At 35.3% G+C, this 21,506-nt stretch overlaps 1 protein-coding gene across 5 annotated transcripts in view; it reads right to left on the bottom strand.

Annotated features, from left to right (window-relative positions):
* Positions 1-2,215: 2,215 nt before the first annotated feature.
* The window catches only part of OSBPL8 (oxysterol binding protein like 8), a 185,879-nt gene continuing 166,588 nt past the window's right edge, over positions 2,216-21,506 (bottom strand). For 4 of the 5 annotated variants that reach the window (XM_024736490.1, XM_024736489.1, XM_024736486.1 and 1 more), the window contains 5 exons: positions 21,262-21,447; positions 20,492-20,579; positions 8,991-9,096; positions 6,869-6,971; positions 4,921-5,053 (listed from right to left, as the gene is read on the bottom strand). In XM_024736490.1, coding sequence (XP_024592258.1) covers positions 4,921-5,053; positions 6,869-6,971; positions 8,991-9,096; positions 20,492-20,579; positions 21,262-21,447 — 616 coding nt within the window. Of the gene's footprint in view, positions 5,054-6,868; positions 6,972-8,990; positions 9,097-20,491; positions 20,580-21,261; positions 21,448-21,506 lie in introns of all 5 variants that reach the window. The other variant, XM_024736487.1, reaches the window with a different exon arrangement.

The raw sequence follows: 21,506 nt of genomic DNA, 5'->3' as shown, positions 1-21,506 counted from the left end.
GGCAAGTTTCTTTTTCTTTTTTTAGGCAGCACCACGCGGCTTGTGGGATCTTAGTTCCCCAACCAGGGACTGAACCTGGGCCCCAGCAGTGAAAGCACCAAGTCCTAACCACTGGACACCAGGGAATTCCCAAGGTTCTTTCGTTCTTACCCATCACAAAGGGGTTACTCGATTCGAGCAGTGGATTATTACACACATTTAGAAGTCAAGTCAGAGTTCTATTTAAGTGTACAGTGGAAAGATAATGGACATTGAAGTCAGACATGGGTTCAAACTTGGGTTCCCTGTCACTCTTACTATGTAGCTTTTAGAATCATTTAACTTCTCTGAGCCTCAGAATCTTCATCTATAAAATGTAACTTCCACTCATCTGAAGGTTATTATGAGTATTCAAGAAGAATGAATATGAAGCATCACGTAAAGCATACATTAATGATTCTAGCTGTTAAATCCCTTCACCATCGTTCACAACTACCCCCCCACACAAAATTATTTTTAATTAAAAAATTAAGACTAAATAATCTGGTCACCATATGTTATATTCAGTCGTTTGATCAGTTTACTCTTTTTAAAATTTTTATTTAGAATGCCTACTTGTCGAAGTTAGCATCATTTTACAGATTAGAAAAATTCAATTCTTTTGTCTCTGCAAACTTTTATAATAGGTTAGGAATAACAGATTAGAAATGTAATACATTACAAAACAGTTGCCTATGACTATCTGTACATTTACTATGCACCTTAAGGAAAAGAATTCGACAGTGTGCTGTACTTACACTGCAGATAACATCCTTTTATTCTATTTTACAAAACTGACCAGTGGTAGTATTTGAATTTATAAATGGCCATTAAACAGGATATTTAACTTAAATGAATAGTTAGCATGCTAAGAAGTGAAAATTTTCAACTGAAGTTCTGTGGCTCATCAGTTCAAATGTTTCATGGCATTTTTTCTTTAAATAAATTTCAATGTTGTAATACTAAAATAATTTTACATAATAAGTGCAGAAAGATAAAATTTTCTAAATATTTTAGAAAGTATATTCACATTCATTTTGTCATGGGTTTCTTGTGGTTCTTCTAAATATGTTAATCATATTAAGGAGACCCTGGTCCTATACAATTTTAACAGTCCATCCTTCAATTAAAAACTGTAACGAAACGAACAGTATGTTAAGAGTAACAAAAAGCAAATTAAATATACTAAATTCATACTACAGGTAAACAGAATGAAAGCAAATTACGTAATAGTGGCAGGTTATATACATTTTAAAGAATCTTTTTTTTTTTCATAAATTTATTTATTTTTGGCTGCGTTGGGTCTTTGTCGCTGTGCGCAGGCTTTCTCTAGTTGCAGCGAGCAGGGGGCTACTCTTCGTTGCGGTGCACGGGCTTCTCATTGCGGTGGCTTCTTGTGTTGCAGAGCACGGGCTCTAGGCGCGCAGGCTTAGTTGCTCTGTGGCATGGGGGATCTTCCCGGACCAGGGCTTGAACCCGTGTCCCCTGCATTGGCAGGCATTCTTAACCACTGCACCACCAGGGAAGCCCAAGAATCTCTTTTTCCATGTAGTCAAGTAAGATAGAGGTTGAAATGTAAACTTAGTGATTTGTGTGGGGTTCCCCCCGACCCCACTATGGTTCAATTTGGAAAATTTGGTATAAACGCTAATTTTAATATTTTATTTCTATACATTTAACATAATTCAAAATAATCTGCAGCATCATGTATGGCTCATTATCACTGTATGTCTAACAAACAAAAAAAAAACCTAAATATATTCATTGCTCACTAGAAATGCTAAACACTGGAAAAAATGGAATTTTATACATTTTTTCCTTAAATATTTGACTAAGATATTCTTCAGAAAGTTAAAACTGCCTTCTCCACATAATTTTGTGTGTATATGGCACGAGTTGACACCCTAAAACAGTGTGAATTCTATCAAAAAGGCACTGTTTACAATACACAGAATAATCTGACAGGTCTACTTCAATGATGTCTGAAAGTGAAGGATATATTTGAGATAGGTAAATAGACAAAAACCCTTATAAAAGTAGAGCATTACTGTTTAAATATGCTATAGCTATATAAAAGGAAATTAAGTGACAGAGAAATGACCCTTTTGTGATAATTAAGACTATAAACACATTGAATCATATTATAGTTCTGTAACACAAAAATGACAAAAAGTATTTTCTTAAAGGCACAAAAGCGTAAATACTAAATGAGGGTTTTATTTTACAAGGCCAATTGTTTCAATGGAATGGTAACAAAGATTACACTGTATAAGTAATACAAAAAAGTACTGACATGAAATATAAGTAAAATATCTATTGCTGAAACTTATTTCACATGCTGTATTTATTATCTTTTCCCGGGCCAGCTACGTCTCACTAAATGGTAGATAACTGAAGGCATAGTATATTTAACAGCTAAAACAGAAATGCACACATCAGTAATTATTACCCATTTAAATTTTCAAGTGAAAAAATAAAATTTTTGATCAAATGAAAAAAAAACGGTCATAGGTCTTAAATCCTAAAAACCACCATGAGGCTCTCAGACAACTGGGAACTGTAAATCACAATTTTTATGAATCCATTGTGAAGGAAGATTAATCTCAGGTGGAGAACATTCAAAGTCAACTACATATATGGCTAAATACAAAGTTAATTGTGTGTTTTAAAGTATTCACATACTAAGCCTAGTATAAGCACTGATCTAAAACTAAGCCACCTATTCCTGAGTTTTGTGTTCAATTCACAGAAAGGAACTCAAACAAATAAAAACATAAGAAGACTATTAGATTAGATATATGCTTTTAGTGTATAAGAAACAGTCATGAGTAACCCTGCTCTTTCTCATGAAATAGTTTTTGACTCCTTGAGTAATAAGAGCCCATAACACATTTGCCCTAACAAGAAAATATACAAAAGTAAATAACTACCTCTCCAGTCTTAGAAGATAACCATACAAATAAAACACTGTTTAGACCAAACGAAAGTAACATGACTAAAGTCCCAAAGGGGAGTTGCCAACAAAAAATATAAGTTTTCAGGGTTTAATAATGAAATTATTTTGTGATCAGCCAATCAACTTATATAAATTAATACTAATTTAAACCATAAAAAAGGATCAAGTCGTACAGTATTTACAAAATATACATCAATGAATAGGCAGTAGAGCATAACATTGGTAACAGAAAGTGAGTATAAAAATTATATCAACAAGTATGAAATACAAACAAAAACCCACCTATTCTAGTGTAGTCATATTATACCTATACTTATACTGGGTGTAGGTATGTTATTTACACATAATCTATTTAAAAAATGTTTTCACACATACATATGGAATACACTGTTTTGCCAAAAATACATGGGAAATAGCTCTTCATAAAATCTAAGGATATTTAAGATAGCTATATTGGTTAGGTGGTAAAAAGCAGGCCCTTTTAATCATTTTCAATTTTCATAATTTAGCAATCATTCCTTGATTTTATACTTATCATGGCATAAACATTTGATTATATTTTTACTAGTGTCTCAGTCTCTTCTTAGTCGAAGGCAAGTGTAGCCAGAGCAATTATTCTCTCTGACCTTCATTTTCATTTCAAAATCTACTTTCAGAATTCTAAGATACATAAAGGAAAAACATTAAACTGAAAAAAATATTTAGGAAAAATGTTTGCCTGAGCCTGAACAAAAGGAATCTTGAGGAATTGTGGTTTTGCCACAGACTGCAGTTACTGAGAACAGAGAAGGATAACAAAGAATTAAACTTGAGAACTTGATGCTCTTCTTAGATGCTCAACTTATTGCACATTTTAAAGAAACCAATTTTAACATACACATAAATACCACCACACGAAGTGTCTTTTCTCATTGTCCTTCTCTTTTTGGCTTTTGAAGTAAAATATTGGTTATATATATATTTTCTATTCAACTGTTTCACTGAACACACTAGAATCTAAATGAAAACTAAAATAAATTTTTCATAAAGAAAAATCATGACTATCAGCATTTCATACACCCTATAATTCCATCTCTAAAATTTGGCCTATGTTATTGGACCAACTGAGTTTAAAAAAAAAAAAAGAAAGAAGGACAGCAATCAAGTTTGACCACACTTTTTTCAGCAAGTGCTTAATGGGGTGTTATACAGGTGTGACAGGAAATATATAATCAGTAGATCCGAGTACCAGGGTTTTTTTTGTTGATATACACATACATATATTTATACCTGTATCTATAAATATTAAATTCTAGGGGTTAAAAAAAATCTTGTGTAAACTTTTGATAAAGCAGTTTGCCACCTTGTCTCTCAAATCAATTTTGACCACAATTTTTTTTTTTTGCTGTTTCTAAGAAGACAATTGAGCTGAATGCTTTAGAAATGATTTTTTTTCACAGTACAGTGCATTGAACGATTTATGTCTATTATCCCATCATTTCCCATTCTGTAATTCCTTACTGATAGAAGTTTTGTGCCGGTTTTATGAAGAAAATAGATTGCTACACATATATTTATAAGATTGATAGCATTTTTGTTATGAATGACATTAATGCTATATATTTCATAACACGAACATACCATAGACTACAAAGACTACTGTAAGGTATACATAAGACACAATTGTGTATACATGTGGATTTATTATACTCACATGTAGACACAGTCTCACAAAAGCTAGAAATGTTCTGGCACTTAACACATAGTTCACTTTAATAACCAAATAGAATAGCTCTTATTTCAGGGTTAAGGATAGAAGGTAGGAAAAGTCAACAGTTCTACATATATTTCTAAGGTTTTCTGTTTTAGAAATATTGTGATGTTTCAATAAAGACCAAAGCATCTTCAACATTGGTCCCAGGCCAAATATGATCATTCCAGTTCATTGATTCAATGGTAAAGAACTTCTACTTAAACATGAAGTTTATTATGACTTGAAGCAAAATCAGGAGAAAAATGATGAAGTAGTCTTTCTGTTGCAGAAAATAATCCGTGGCAGGTGTGCTTGAAATTAAATGATTTCGAAGAGCCATAATATTTCTATAAAAATAAGCAACAATAAATTTAATAATTATTTACCAAAAATGTTAGCAAAGAAATCACAATTTGATATATGATCACAGAATTCATTGTATAAAATTCAATTGTATAAAGTTCCATCAATTACTACCACCTGAACACGGAGCTGATTATGCTTTGTGGAACCACTATTAGGTCTTGCCTAATCTATACTCTGCACTGTACCAAATATATTACTTAATGATGTGTGTTAAACATAATTTTTAAAGTTTGATGACTTTAAAATATATCACTTTCTTTGTTATCACAGTGGTTTTAAAACAAAAATTTTGCTTCTTAGTTGGCCCACTAAGGTTCTTTTATCTTTCTTTAGGAGACAAAGGCAGAGTTGGAGAAAAATCCTTAATTCACCAGGAAAAAAGTAATACAACAAATATTGTGACATTCCTAACTTGAAGAATGCTCTGTAGGCATTTCATATGCTAACAAAAAAAATGTTAATTTAGTCATAAAATGAGCTTACATTATCCTCATGCCACTCTAAACGCTTTTGGCTAAAAAGAGCTGATTAGTGAAGACGTTTTTCTTTTTGACTTCTTCTATTGAAGTGTTTTATGAGTATAGAGAAAGAAAGGAGGCAAATATGAACAAGTAGGCTCTTTAATTTATAAATATAATTAAGTTAGGAAACTCAAGCACTTTATATAAGGGCTGATGATACCAAGATGCAGAAGACACGCTCCCTGCTCTGAAGAAGCTCATGGTCCAACTGGGGCAGGGTGGAGTGAGGTAAACAGACACACACAATTAGCAACTCTATAGCGCAGTAAGCTCTCAAAAAGACTATGTATAGGGAGCCATACAAGCCAAGTGGAAGGATTAATAACTATGGGGCAGAGTGATTAGAAATGTTACAAAAAGGGTGACATTTGAGTTATATTCTGAAGGATAAACAGGGATTTTCTTGAGGGGCAAGGTGGGAGGAAGGGCAATCTAAAAAGCGGATTCAGTGTGGGTAAAAATCCAAAGATGAGATAGCATGGTATATTCTGGAGATGTGAGGAGTTTCATAGGACTAGAGCATGATTAAGTGTAGAGGAATGGTAGGAAATGAGGCTGTAGATGAAAATAGCAATTAAATGTAAGCCATAGTTCACCAAGAACAGAAAAAAGTATCTTAAAAAAAAAATCCTCTAGGACATCTAGCACTGAGTGCTGAATACACAAAAGAAGGTTGGCTAATATTAAAAAAACTTAACATCTGATACAGCAATGGGAGACAACCGATCTGAACTCATGCTAGCCTTACCAGTGGAGCAGGATCAGGACCCCTTCCCTCCCAAGGAACTTCCCTAGGTGTTATGACCGTTAGTTGCTGGATCTTGCAGAGGTGAGTGAGGGGATGGGTCTGGGAGTGCACAGGGAACACTTGAAAGTCTCAGGGTAGTGGTTATTTGCCCACTGTTATGGAATTGTTTCAATATTTTAACAACTGGTACATTCTAATTAAAATCAGCCATGTACAAAGGACACTGGCTTTCTCAGGAACCACCCCACTTCCGCATTCAACCCAGCTACATTCCTAGTATGCTACAGCAGTAAGATGAAGAGACTCCAATTCCAGTCTCACAGATGAGACAAAACAACCTCCTCATCTCTCCCAAATATTTTAGTGCTGAAGGAATTTCCTAAGTTTCAGTAATCAGGTGACAGACGCCAAGGTTCTATTTTAGCTTAGCAATGTTATAAAAATGTAAAGTTTGCATATGATTTCCTACAAAACAGGATTCTTAACTCCTCTAGACTCAAATGAATAGTCACTGTCGTATATATTACCTTCTAATTTCTTCCTGTGTTTGTTTTATAGATTCAATGGAAGTTTGAATGTCTCCCAGTTCTATCCCTTTTTTTCTTCTTGCACTTGGTTTTACTGATTGAGCTAAAAAGACATTTAGAATAAACTTGGTGAAAACAGTGAACATATTTAATTATAAACAATCTAAATTTCAGATTAATGATTCTCCTGTAATAATTTTCCTAGGCATTATTTTTATGGCTTAGAGACTAACATACTACTCCTAATACTTGGCATTTTTGAAGTTTCAATCATATTTCAAAACTAGAACACTATAGATATATTTAAAGTAACCACGAATTAGTTAAATTTTGTATTGAATCAGCTTTAATTTTTAACCAATTAAAATAGACAAAAATATTTCTTTAAAAATACATATATTGGGCTTCCCTGGTGGCGCAGTGGTTGAGAGTCCGCCTGCCGATGCAGGGGACGCGGGTTCGTGCCCCGGTCTGGGAGGATCCCACATGCTGCAGAGCGGCTGGGCCCGTGAGCCATGGCCGCCGGATCCCACATGCTGCGGAGCGGCTGGGCCCGTGAGCCATGGCCGCTGAGCCTGCGTGTCCGGAGCCTGTGCTTCGCAACGGGAGAGGCCACAACAGTGAGAGGCCCGCGTACCGCAAAAAAACCAAAACCCAAAAAACATATATTAACTTGGAGGAGGTATTACTCTCTTCTGCCTCTTGCCTATTTGCCTACATCTGAAGAAGTCAGCTTTTTAAGCTCCCTTTTCAATTTTTTTATTAATTGTTAATGTTATCTTTATTCCTTTAGTCACCCAAACTTTAAACCTTTTCAATTGGTTTAAATATCTCTTCTACAAATTTTTATTGTCAACTAACAAAGTGTATGGTATTTTTTAAAATCCCTTCTCATATCCATTCCTTCCTTTCCATTTTTGTTCAGAGCTTAACCTCTCTCCAGATCTCAGCTTTCTCATTTGTAAACTTGGGATAATAATAATACTCAAACTTCACATGGTTGTAGGAAGGTATGTTTAACTTCCAGTTTGGCCCACATTAAATACTCAGTAAATGTCAGCTGATACATTATAGGTAATATAGTGGAGTGGATAAGAGAATGAATTAAGGAGCCAAAATATCTGCATATATAACATATACATATATATATATACACACACACTGTCTTATGGGCCATATGACCTTGGGCAGGTTAACCCATGTCTCACTTTCCTCTTCTGTGAAATGGGAACAACAGTATAACTAATACTCCTTTTGAGCACAACAGTACCATGTGACTCCTACTTTTAGAACTTTATTCATTTTATTCCTCTTTTATTCCAGTATTGTGTCCACTCACCAGCATCCCTCAAGCCTAGATTGCTATAAACCATTAAAAATCCTCAAAATTCATCAGGGTTCCTTTCCTCTAAGGACCTTCCCTCAAGCTGAATTCAGCCCCCTTTCCTTTAAACTCTTTACTATTTGTCATCTACTAGTTTCTTAGCATTTACCATTTATTCACCTCTAGTATTATCTCTGTAAAACTGAGTTCCCCAGCTTAGTGTGAACTTAGTAGAGACTATGGTTTTAAGAAAACTTTATTTTCTCATAATGTCTCAGACATTACCTTAATCCTTGATTATATCTCAGTGTAGTTCAAGACAGTTTATATATTATCTGACTTAAACAAGAATGGCACACTAGTAAATTTAGTTCATAATTTGATATAGTTATATTTTTACTTCTGTGACTTCTAAACACAATAATTTATTATGAAAATAAAAAACTTTTCTGAAGCATGGAACTGAGACCAAAACTCAAGAAATGGTGCCTGCGTTGAATCTAGGAAACCAGCAACAATTTTTCAGAAGCTAACAAGGCATAAGAGCTAGCACTGCAGTGTGGTTCTTGATTTGCATGTTTCCCCTTTTTTCATTTCCCATGCCTTTACCTTGTGGCCTGGTTTTGAAATTTATAATCTAAAATAGCTTTTCTTGTACATCATCCCTGCCCCCACCAAAACATACAAATCTCCTTGAGTTAATATGAAAAACCATTTTCTTATATCAAACATAGTATAGTAATATACTTTTAAAAATTTAGACACTCATAGTCAATAGTCTACAATAAATATTTTTACCTTCACTTCCAGATGAATCCTGGATATCAGGTTCTGGGGAGGAATAGCCTTTTGCCACTTTCTTCTGTTGCCTGGTTGGCTTATGTTTCATTTTTGGGACACTAACCTGAAAAAAAAAAATCATGCTATTATGTGAATTTGCACTGAATTTTATAATTAAAGACAATGTTGTACAACCGTCAAACCTGTTCATGGGCACAGTACTTGGAGATAAAAACAAAGATGAAATAGTCTAATTAAGACTTAACAAATGTGATACACTTATACAAATTGTTTAATTTTAATAAGAAACATTAATTTGGCACAAACATCAAAGAGTATAAGAAAATATACAATGAAGAGTTTCCTTCCCACTCCTCTTTTCCACCCAGTTTCTCCCCCACTAAAAAGATAGTCAACGCTATTAGTTTGTATATCCTTCAAGAGACATATTTATGCACACACAAATAAGAATATGGATACCTCGTTTTTCTAACTGCACCAGTAGTACATCTAGTTGAATGTTAAAAATAGTGCTCTTTTAAGATCATACTTATCTTGTTCCCAACATAAGAAACATTCTCAGTGAATGATGTTGGGTTTCCAATAAAATTATTTAGATTGCTTACTTTTAATAATATCTGGATAATGTAGAAAGCATCTTATAATAAATGGAAATGATATTATTATCTTTTCAGAGCATAATTTAAACTTACTGAAAACATCTGAGTAAATGTACAAAATTCAAAAGTATATTTAACCATCAATTAGGATTAAATTTTCCTTAGGAAAAAAAAACCAAATGCAAGAGAACAAACTAGAAACAGAACGGCAAGGTAATTTACATGCTTAGAAAAACAGGGAACCAGTGGTCATAAGTCTTTAACTCTGTTCTTACCTGTTTATTGTTCTAAATAGGAATTATCCCCAGTTAACTATTCCTCAAAATAATTTTGCAAAATCTTACTCATGGGTTTAAAATTAAAATTTGTATAATTTTATTACAGAAAGTAAATAAAAAGGCAGGTTCTAGATTCAGCCTACACTGTGCCCTGCTACTTCAAGTCATGGGAACTTAAGATTTTATAACATTTAGAATCCAAATCCACCTTCTTAGAATAGGTTCAAACTGGAGATTGATAAAGCCTGGTGAGAAGTTAGTTAAAATGAGAAAGGGAGTCAGTAATCTAACTGTCAGTATACAAAGATTTAATGTGATCAGGAGGAAATTTGGATGCCCTGTGTGTCTCTATCATGATAGTGTTGTTAAAGGAAGAAACAAAATTAAAAAAATTTTAAAAGTTTCTAAATTGTGATAACGTGTGTATATGTATAAACACATACATATATACACACACACAAGATAAATTTTGCCATTTTAAGTGTACAATTCAGTTGTATTAAGTACATTCATAATATTTTGCAACCATCACCATTACTTCCAAAACATATCCATTATCCCAAAGACAGACTCTGTAACAATTAAGCAATAACTCCTTATTCTCTTCTCCCCTCAGTCCCTAGTAACCTCTAATCTTTCTATGAATTTGCTTATTCTAGATATTTTATATAAGTAGAATCAAACAGTATTTACCCTTTTGTGTTCCACTTATTTCACTTAGCATAATATTTTCAAAGTTAATCCATGTTGTAGCATGTAGCAGAACTTCATTCCTTTTTATGGCTGAATAATAGTCCACTGTAAATATATACCACATTTTGTTTATCCATCTGTTGATGGACACTTGAATTGTTTCTATATTTTGGCTACTGAGAATAATGCTGCAATGATCACTGGTGTACAAGTATACGTCTGACTCTGTTTTCAATTCTTCTGTAGTGGAATTGCTGGATCATATGGCAATTCTGTGTTTAGCTTTTTGAGGAACCACCAAATCATTCTCCACAGCAGCTGCACCATTTTATATTCCCACCAGCAATATACAAGGGTTTCAATTTCTCTACATCCTCACCAGCACTTATTGTCTATTTTTAAAATTATTATCATTCTAGTAGGTGTGAAGTAGTACCTGACCTCCTTGTGGTTTTGATTTGCATTTCCCTTATGACTAACGATGTTGAGCATCTTTTCATGTGTTTGTTGGACATGTGTGTATCTTCTTTGAAGAAATGTCTATTCAAGCCCTTTGTTCATTTTTTACTTGGAATGTTTGTCTTTGGTTGTTAAGTAAGGAGTTCCGTATATATTCTGGATATTAAACCCTTACCAGATAAATGATTGCAAATATTCTCTCATGTTGTCTTTCACTTTGATAATGTCCTTTGATAGACAAAAGTGTTTAATTTTGATGAAGTTCAATTTATCTATTTCTTCTTGTTGTTCCACATGCCTTTAGAGTCATATCTAAGAATACGGTGCTAAATAAAGGGTCATGAAGATTTATCCCTGTTTTCTTTTAAGAGTTTTATGGTTTTATCTCTTATTTCAGGTTGTGGGTCTACTTGAAGTTAATTTTTGTATATGGTTTGAGGTAGGGGATCCAACTTCATTCTTTTACATGTGGAAATCCAGCACCATTTGTTAAAGAAGCTTTTCTTTTCCCATTGAGTGGACTTGACAACTCTGTCAAGTTGTTTGTTGGCATTCTGTATATCTTCTTTGGAGAAATGTCTGTTTAGGTCTTCTGCCCATTTTTGGATGGGGTTGTTTGTTTTTTTGTTATTGAGTTGCATGAGCCGCTTGTAAATTATTTGTCTTTCTCTGTCTGACTTACTTCACTTAATATGATTATCTCTAGGTCCATCCATGTTGCTGCAAATGGCATTATTTCATTCTTTTTATGGCTAAGTAATATTCCATTGTGTATATACACCATATCTTCTTTATCCATGTATCTGTTTTGTTTGGAGGTTTTTGATTACTGGTCCAATCTCTTAATTTGTTACAGGTCTGTTGAAATTTTCTATTTCTTTTTGAGTCAGGTTATGTAACATATGTGTTTCTAGAAATTTGTCCATTTCATCTAGGTTACCTAATTTGTTGGCATACAAATATTCATAATATTCTCTTATAATCCTTTTTATTTCTGTAAGGTCAGTAGTAATGTCCTCACTTTCATTTCTGCTTTTAGTTATTTTCGTCTTATTGCTTTTTTTCTTTCTTAGTCTAGCTAAATGTTTGTCAACTTTGCTGACCTTTTCAAAGAACTAACTTTTAGTTTCATTGATTCTATCATTTTTCTATTCTCTATTTTGTTTATTTCCATTCCAAATTTCCTTCTGCTGGCTTTGGGTTTAGTTTTTCCCTTCCTTTTCTAGATCCTCATTGTTAAGTTAGGTTATTGACTGGACATCTTTCTTCTTTTTTAATATAGGTATTCACAGCTGTATATTTCCCTTTGAGCACTGCCTTTGCTGCATCTTATAAGTTTTGGTATGTTGTGGTTTTTGTTTTTGTTTTTCTTCATTCATCTAAGTGTTTTCTAATTTCCCTTATGATTTCTTCTTTGATTCATTGGTGTTGTTTAGAGTGTCTTGTTTAATTTCCACATATTTGTAAATTTCCCAAGTTTCTTTCTGTTGATTTCTAGCTTCATTCCAGTGTGGCTGGAAAAGATACTTTGCATGATTTTAATTTTTAAAAAAATTATTTAGATATGTTATGTAGCTTAACATATGTTCTATCCTGGAGAATGTTCCATGTTTACTTGAGAAGAATATATATTTGTTGTTGTTGGGTAGAATATTCTATATATATATATGTTAGGATTAGTTGGTTTATTGTGTGGGTCAAGACTTCTGTTTCCTTATTGATCTTCTATCTAGATGTTCTATTCATTATTGAGAGTGATACTGTAGTGTTCATCTATTGTTGTAGAATGGTCTATTTTTTCCTTCATTCGGTCAATGTTTGCATCATACATTTTGGGGCTTCATAGATTGGTACATATATAGAGATAAACTGGCTCTTTTATCAATACATAATGTCTTTTTTTGTCTCTTGTAATAGTTTCTCACTTGAAGTCTATTTTGTCCAATATTAGTATAGCCATCCCAGCTCTCTTTTGGTTACTATTTGCATGGAATAACTTTTTCTATCCTTCCATTTTACTTTATTTGTGTCTTTGGATCTAAAGTGAATCTCTTGTAGACAGCATATAATTGGATCATGTTTGTCTTAATCCGTTCTGCCAATCTGCCTTTTGAATAGAGAGTTTAATCAATTTACACTTAAGGTAATTACTGATAAGGAAGAAATTCTGCCATTTTGCTGTTTTCTGTATGTCCTATACCTTTTTATGATCTTCATTTTTTTCATTACTACTTTCGTGTTTAATTGATATTTTTTGGAATGAATGATTCCTTTCTCATTTCCTCTTGTATATGTGTTTTAGATATTTTCTTTGTGGTTATCATGAGAATGACATTTATGCCTAAATTTATTACAATCTAGCTTGAATTGATACCAACTTAATTTCAATAGCACACAAAAACTTTGTTGCTTAACAGCTCCATTGCCCCTTCCTATGTGTTTTTGTTGTCACAAATTACATCTTTATGCACTGTATGCTCAGTAACATAGATTTGTAATGATTTTTCATTCATTTAATCTTTCAAATTCTGAAAAAAATAAGAAGTGTAGTTGTAAACTAAAACTACAATAACACTGGCTTTTATATTTGCCCATCCATTTACCTCTACTGAAAATCTTTATTTCTTCATACAGCTCTGAGTTTCATTTCAACCTGAAGGACTATTTTAGCATTTCTTATATGGAAGGTCTAGTGGTAATGACCTCACTCATCTGGAAATGTCTTAATTTCTCCCCCATTTTTGAAGGACTGTTTTGCCATATATAGAATTCTTGTTTGACAAGTTTTTTCTTCCAGCACTTTAAATATGTCATCTCATGCCTTTTGGTCTCCATGGTTTCTAGTGAGAAATTGGCTACTATTCCTATCAAGGATCGCTTATATGTGACAAGTTGCTTCTCTCTTGCTGCTTTCAAGATTCTTTTTGTCTTTGACTTTTGACAGTTTGCTTATAATGTCTTGGTGTGGGGGTCCTTGAGTTTATCCTATTTAAGAGTTTGTTGAACTTCTTGGATTTATAGACTCATATCTCTCATTAAATTTGGGGATTTGGTGGACTTTTTTCTTTAAATATTCTTTTGCCTCTTTCTCTTCTTCTCTTTCTGGGACTCCCTTAATGTATATGATGATCCACTTGATGGTGCCCTATAGGTCCCTTAGGCTCTGTTCACTTTCTTCATTCCTTTCTTTCTGTTCCTCAGACTACATAATTTCAATTGTCCAATCTCTGAGTTAGCTGATTCTTGCATTCCACCTTCTCCAAATCTGCTGTTGAATATCTTAGTGAATATTTCATTTCAATTATTGTATTTTTGAGCTCCAGAATTTGTTTGGTTTCATTGTATAATTTCTCTTTATTGATATTCTGATTTTGTCTATATAACTTTTTCTTGATTTCCTTTAGTTCTTTGTCCCTGTTTCCTTTAACTCTTTGAACATACTTAAGATAACTGTTTTAAAGTCTTTGGTAAGTCTGGTATCTGGACTTTATCGGGAATGGTTTCTGTCAACTTACATTGTTCCTTTTAATGGGTTCGTATTTCCCTGTTTCTATGTATGCTTTTTAATTCTTTGTTGAAAACTACACATCTAAATATTATAAGGTGGTAACTCTGGAAATCATATTTTCCACTTTCTCCAGGGTGTGCTGCTTTCTGTATTGTTGAAGGCTATTGTACTCCATCTGTTCAGTAAATTTCCCAAACTATATTTGCAAAGACTTTTCTTGTTGTGCATGGTCACTGAAGCCTGTGTTCCTCAGCTTGTGTTTAGCTAGTATTTTGACATAGATTTCCTTGAACACCAGTAGCTAAACAAACAAGACACAAAAACAAAAAAAACCCCAAAACCCAAACTCTCCTAGTCTTAGCAGACAGGCTCTGTGTAGGGGCACTCCTTCAACATTTCAAGCCTAGAAATTAGCTTAAGGTGAAAGGTGAGGGTTTTTGCAAGTCTTCTCTGAGCACAAGCATCTTGCCTTGGGCATTTTCATGGCTTTCTAGATTCTCCTGTATACATGGGGCTTTTCAACGCCCTAGTTTCCCAAAGAATCTCTCCCTAGCTTTTTCTCCTGGGCCTTACATGGCCTATTGTGTGTTTTATTGGTAATCTTTTGCCCCAGGTATCTGCAGGTTGTTAGTTTGGCTTGTACTATTTTCAAGCAATGCCTGCAGCCTTTCTGGCTCAGCTCTGAGTTAGAAAAAAAAAAAAAGATGCATGCCCTGCATAAATCCTTCAGGTAGCCCCCAGACAGGTTACAAAAGACATACACAGCCCTGCATGCAACTTTCTGGAGGGGTCAACCCCAGTGCACCCCCCCTTATGGAGAGGTCGGATCCTGGCACTTCCCACTTCTGGAGAGGCCATTGGGGCTGAAGCCAGGCAGGACTTTGGGGGCACTCAGAAGCCTTCTGATGGAGCTCTGCATTTGAAGCCTGGATGCAGGAATTTTCAGAAGAGCATGGTGCTGTGCACGATGGCTGTTTGGCTTGAAAGACAGACCCCTGAGTCACAAAGGACACTATGATGCCACCCATAGATTTCCCCATATGCTGCACTGACACATGGCATGGTGTCCTCCTTTACACAGAGGAGAGTTCAGAGGATTCTTCTCTTGCTGCCATCACTGAGATGTTATAGGCCACTGCTTTCAAGTAGATGAAGCTGGAGGTGCCTTCAAGATGGTGAAGGAGTAAGACGTGGAGATCACCTTCCTCCCCACAAATACATCAAAACTACATCTACATGTGGAACAACTCCTACAGGAAACCTACGGCACGCTGGCAGAAGACCTCAGATTTCCCAAAAGATGCCCTCAAGCGACCTACATGCAGAGGCGGGGCCAAATCCAATGCTGAACCCCAGGAGCTGTGCAAACAAAGAAGAGAAATGGAAATTTCTCCCAGCAGCCTCAGGAGCAATGGATTAAATCGCCACAATCAACTTGATGTACCCAGCATCTGTGGAATACCTAAATAGACAACGAATCATCCCAAAATTGAGGCGGTAGACTTTGGGAGCAACTGTAGACTTGGGGTTTTCTTTCTGCATCTAATTTGTTTCTGGTTTTATGTTTATCTTAGTTTAGTGTTTAGAGCTTATAATCGTTGGTAGATTTGTTTACTGATTTGGTTGCTCTCTTCCGTGTTTTATTTTCTTACATATATATTTTTTTCCTTTTTCTCTTTTTGTGAGTGTGTATATGTATGCTTCTTTGTGTGATATTGTCTGTATAGCTTTCTTTTGCCATTTGTCCTAGGGTTCTGACTGTCCATTATTTTCTATTTGTTTGTTTGTTTTCTAGTTTTCAGTACTTGTTATCATTGGAGGATTTGTTTTTTGGTTTGGTTGCTCTCTTCTTTCTTTCTCTCTCTTTTTAAAATTACTTTTAAATATTTAATAATTTTTTTCTATTTTAATAACTTTATTTTAATTAATTAATTTATCTCCCTTTTCTTCCGAGCCATGGGGCTGATAGGGTCTTGGTGCTCTGGCCAGGTGTCAGGGCTGAGCCTCTGAGGTGGGAGAGCTGAGTGCAGGACATTGGTCCCCCAGAGACCACCCTGCCCCACATAATATCAAGTGCTGAAAACTCTCCCAGAGATATCCATATCAACGCTAAGACCCAGCTCCACTCAACAACCAGCAAGGTACAGTGCTGGACAGGCTATACCAAACAACTAGCAAGACGGGAACACAAACACATGCATTAGTAGAGAGGCTGCCTAAAATCATAAGTTCACAGACACCCTAAACCACACCACCGGATGTGGTCCTGCCCACCAGAAAGACAAGATCCAGCCTCATCCACCAGAACACAGGCACCAGTCCCCTCCACCAGGAAGCCTACACAACCCACTGAACCAACCTTACATACTGGGAGCAGACACCAAAAACAATGGGACTATGAATCTGCAAACTGCAAAATGGAGACCCCAAACACAGTAAATTAAGCAAACTGAAAAGACAGAGGAACACACAGTACATGAAGAAGCAAGGTAAAAACCCTCCAAACCAAACAACTGAAGAGGAAATGGGCAGTCTACCTGAAAAACAATTCACAGTAATGATAGTAAAGATCATCCAAATCTTGGAAATAGAATGGAGAAAATAAAAGAATGTTTAACAAGGACCTAGACGAACTAAAGAGCAAATAAACAATGATGAATAACACAATAAGTGAAATTAAAAACTCTCTAGAAGGAATCAATAGCAGAATAACTGAGGCAGAAGAATGCATAAGCGACCTGGAACATAAAATAGTGGAAATAACTACCACAGAGCAGAATAAAGAATGAAAAGAATTGAGGACAATCTCAGAGACCTCTGGGACAACATTAAACGCACCAACTTTCGAATTATAGGGGTCCCAGAAGAAGAAGAGAAAAAAAAGGGACTGAGAAAATATTTGAAGAGATTATAGTTGAAAACTTCCCTAATATGGGTAAGGAAACAATCATTCAAGTCCAGAAAGTACAGAGAGTCCCATACAGGATAAATGCAAGGAGAAACAGGCCAAGACACATAATAATCAAACTATCAAAAATTAAATACAAAGAAAAACTATTGAAAGCAGCAAGGGAAAAGCAACAAATAACAAACAAGGGTATCCCCATAAGATTAACAGCTGATTTCTCAGCAGAAACTCTACGAGCCAGAAGGGAGTGGCAGGACATGTTTAAAGTGATGAAAGGGAAGAACCTACAACCAAGATTACTTTACCCAGCAAGTATCTCATTCAGATCTGACAGAGAAATTAAAAGCTTTACAGACAAGCAAAAGCTAAGAAAACTCAGCACCACCAAACCAGCTCTATAACAAATGCTAAAGGAACTTCTCTAGGCAGGAAGCACAAGAGAAGGAAAACACCTACAATTACAAATGCAAAACAATAAAGAAAATGGTAATAGGAACATACATATCAATAATTACCTTAAATGTAAATGGATTAAATGCTCTAACCAAAAGACATAGACTGGATGAATGGATTCAAAATCAAGACCCATATATATGCTGTCTACAAGAAACCCAGTTCAGACCTAAGGCCACATACAGACTGAAAGTGAGGGGATAGAAAAACATATTCCATGCAAATGGGAATCACAAGAAAGCTGGAGTAGCAATTCTCATATCAGGCAAAATAGACTTTAAAATAAAGACTATTACAAGAGACAAAGAAGGACACTACATAATGATCAATGGATCAATCCAAGAAGAAGATGTAACAACTGTAAATATTTATGCACCCAACATAGGAGCACATCAATACATTAGGCAAATGCTAACAGCCATAAAAGGGGAAATCAACAGCAACGCAATCATAGTAGGGGACTTTAATTTAAGAAAATTGAAATCATATCAAGTATCTTTTCCGACCACAACACTATGACACTAGATATTAATTACAGGAAAACATCTGTAGAAAATACAAGGATATTCAGGCTAAACAATACACTACTAAATAACCAAGAGATCACTGAAGAAATCAAATAAGAAATCAAAAAATACCTGGAAACAAATGACAATAAAAACTCGATGACCCAAAACCTATAGGATGCAGCAAATAATGAAAAAGGAGAAGTAACAACTGACATTGCAGAAATACAAAGGATCCTGAGAGATTACTAGAAGCAACTCTATGCCAATAAAATGGACAACCTGGAAGAAATGGACAAATTCTTAAGCATGCACAACCTTCCAAGACTGAAACAGGAAGAAGCAGGTACACTCCCTAACACCATACACAAAAATAAACTCAAAATGGATTAAAGACCTCAACGTAAGGCAAGACACTATAAAACTCTAGTGGAAAACATAAGCAGAACACTCCATGACATAAATCACAGCAAGATCCTTTTTGACCCACCTCCTAGAGAAATGGGAATAAAAACAAACAAATGGGACCTAATGAAACTTAAAAGCTTTTGTACAGCAAAGGAAACCATAAACAAGACAAACAGACAACCCTTAAAATGGGAGAAAATATTTACAAACAAACAACTGACAAAGGATTAATCTCCAAAATATACAAGCAGCTCATGCAGCTCAATATCAAAAAAAACAAACAACCCAATCCATAAATGGGCAGAAGACCTAAACAGACATTTCTCCAAAGAAGATATACAGATTGCCAACAAACACATGAAAAGATGCTCAACATCACTAATCATTAGAGAAATGCAAATCAAAACTACAATGAGGTATCACCTCACACTGGTCAGAATGGTCATCATCAAAAAATCTACAAACAATAAATGCTGGAGAGGGTGTAGAGAAAAGGGAACCCTCTTGCACTATTGGTGGAAATGTAAATTGATACAGCCACTATGGAGAACAATATGGAGGTTCCTTAAAAAACTAAAAATAGAACTACCATACAACCCAGCAATCCCACTACTGGGCATATATCCTGAGAAAACCATACTTCAAAAAGAGTCATGTACCACAATGTTCACTGAAGCTCTATTTACAATAGGCAGGACATGGAAGCAACCTAAATATCCACCAACAGATGAATGGATAAAGAAGATGTGGTACATATATACAATGGAATATTACTCAGCCATAAAAGGAAACGAAATTGAGTTATTTGTAGCGGGGTGGATGGACCTAAAGACTGTCATACAGAGTGAAGTAAGTCAGAAAGAGAAAAACAAATACCATATGCTAACACATCTATATGGAATATAAAAAAAAAGTTTCTGAAGAACCTAGGGGCAGGACAGGAATAAAAACGCAGATATACAGAACAGACTTGAGGACACGGGTAGGGGGAAGGGTAAGCTGGGATGAAGTGAGAGAGTGGCATGGACTTATATATACTACCAAATGTAAAATAGCTAGCGGGAAGCAGAGGCATAGCAAAGGGAAATCAGCTCGGTGGTTGGTGAGCACGTAGAAGGGTGGGATAGGGGGAGAGGGAGACACAAGAGGGAGGAAATATGGGGATGTATGTATATGTGTAGCTGATTCACTGTTATACAGCAGAAAATAACACACCATTGTAAAGCAATTATACTCCAACAAAGATGTTAAAAAAAAAAAAGACATACACAACAATTTGTTAACAAGGTCTACTGTACTTCCTGTGGAACCAGGGCTCACAATGGGAATGTGGGGACCCTTCACGACTGCCACTGCACCAGGGAGGCATTAGGACAAGAGCAAGTAAAAAATGCCATGAAGCCTTCTCGCTGCTCTGAAGTCACCTGATTCTTGATTCAGCTCTCACTTAGTTGCTGCAAACCTCTGACTGTTTTCCAGAGTTCAGGCAAATTTGGTTATGACAGTTTCTGCTTGATTTTTTATGTTTCTTTGGGGGCAAAATAGCTTGGCGCTGCCTACTGTATCATTTTTCTGACCTGAAATTTTAAATTGAGGAGCCAAATTTTAAAGGTTGGTAACCAAAGATACTACGAATTTTAAAAATTTATATGCAGAGCAGGATCTAGTCACTTTTTTATTACATACCATTGGAGTGCGATGTTTCACTTTGGTCTGGATAACACCATCTTTTTCGTACTGTATCATATCGTTAAGTGGATCCCATGGTCGAGTACTACATAAATGAAAAAAGACCACTTGTTTAATGACAAAGCAAAACGCTCAGAAACGTTTTAAAAAACTTTCTACTCTATGATTAGATTTTCATTGGTAATTATAAACTTAGCTGTAAGATTAAGATATGTCATATCTAATCTTCTGATCCTCAGCTTATCTTATAGGCTAACTACTATCATGGAGTCAAATTTATAATGAATGGAACATCAAGGGTAAAATCTCACATACTGTTTAATTTAAAAACTATTCATACTAAAAATAAAAAAAACCTAGCAGGCTTCCCTGGTGGCACAGTGGTTGAGAATCCGCCTGCCAATGCAGGGGACACAGGTTTGAGCCCTGGTCTGGGAAGATCCCACGTGCTGCGGAGCAACTGGGCCTGTGAGCCACAACTACTGAGCCTGTGTGTCTGGGGTCTGTGCTCTGCAACAAGAGAGGTCGCGATAGTGAGAGGCCCGCGCACCGCGATGAAGAGTGGTCCCCGCTTGCCACAACTATAGAAAGCCCTCGCACAGAAACGAAGATCTAACACAGCAAAAATAAATAAATAAATAAATTTAAAAAGAATAACAACCCAAGCCAAGCTGTAGGATGTTATCAAAAAAAAAAAAAAAACAAAACTAGAAATGAAGGCAAAAAACTATGAGATACTGTTTGTAATATAATTTTTAATTACTTACTCTGCAAACCTGTAATGCCATTCTCCTGTGAGTGAGTCAAGTTCAAATAACTTGCAAGACCACTCTTCATTTTTTGTTTTCCGATCTCTGGCAGCTTGTCTTTGAGCTTCTTCTAAAACATACTTTTCTTGAGTAGCTTCTGTTTGGTCTTTGGCATTTATGGCTCGAGTTACCCGCTGCCAGAGTCTAATACATGTGCAAAAATAATATTGAAAAGAACAACAGAAAATCAAATCTGCATGGAA

The sequence above is a fragment of the Neophocaena asiaeorientalis genome, unplaced genomic scaffold (assembly GCF_003031525.2).
Source record: "Neophocaena asiaeorientalis asiaeorientalis breed wild unplaced genomic scaffold, Neophocaena_asiaeorientalis_V1.1 scaffold134, whole genome shotgun sequence".
In the NCBI taxonomy this organism is placed as follows: domain Eukaryota; kingdom Metazoa; phylum Chordata; class Mammalia; order Artiodactyla; family Phocoenidae; genus Neophocaena; species Neophocaena asiaeorientalis.
The sequence above is the reverse complement of the archived record's forward strand: the minus strand, read 5'-3'. Positions and strand labels throughout refer to the sequence as shown.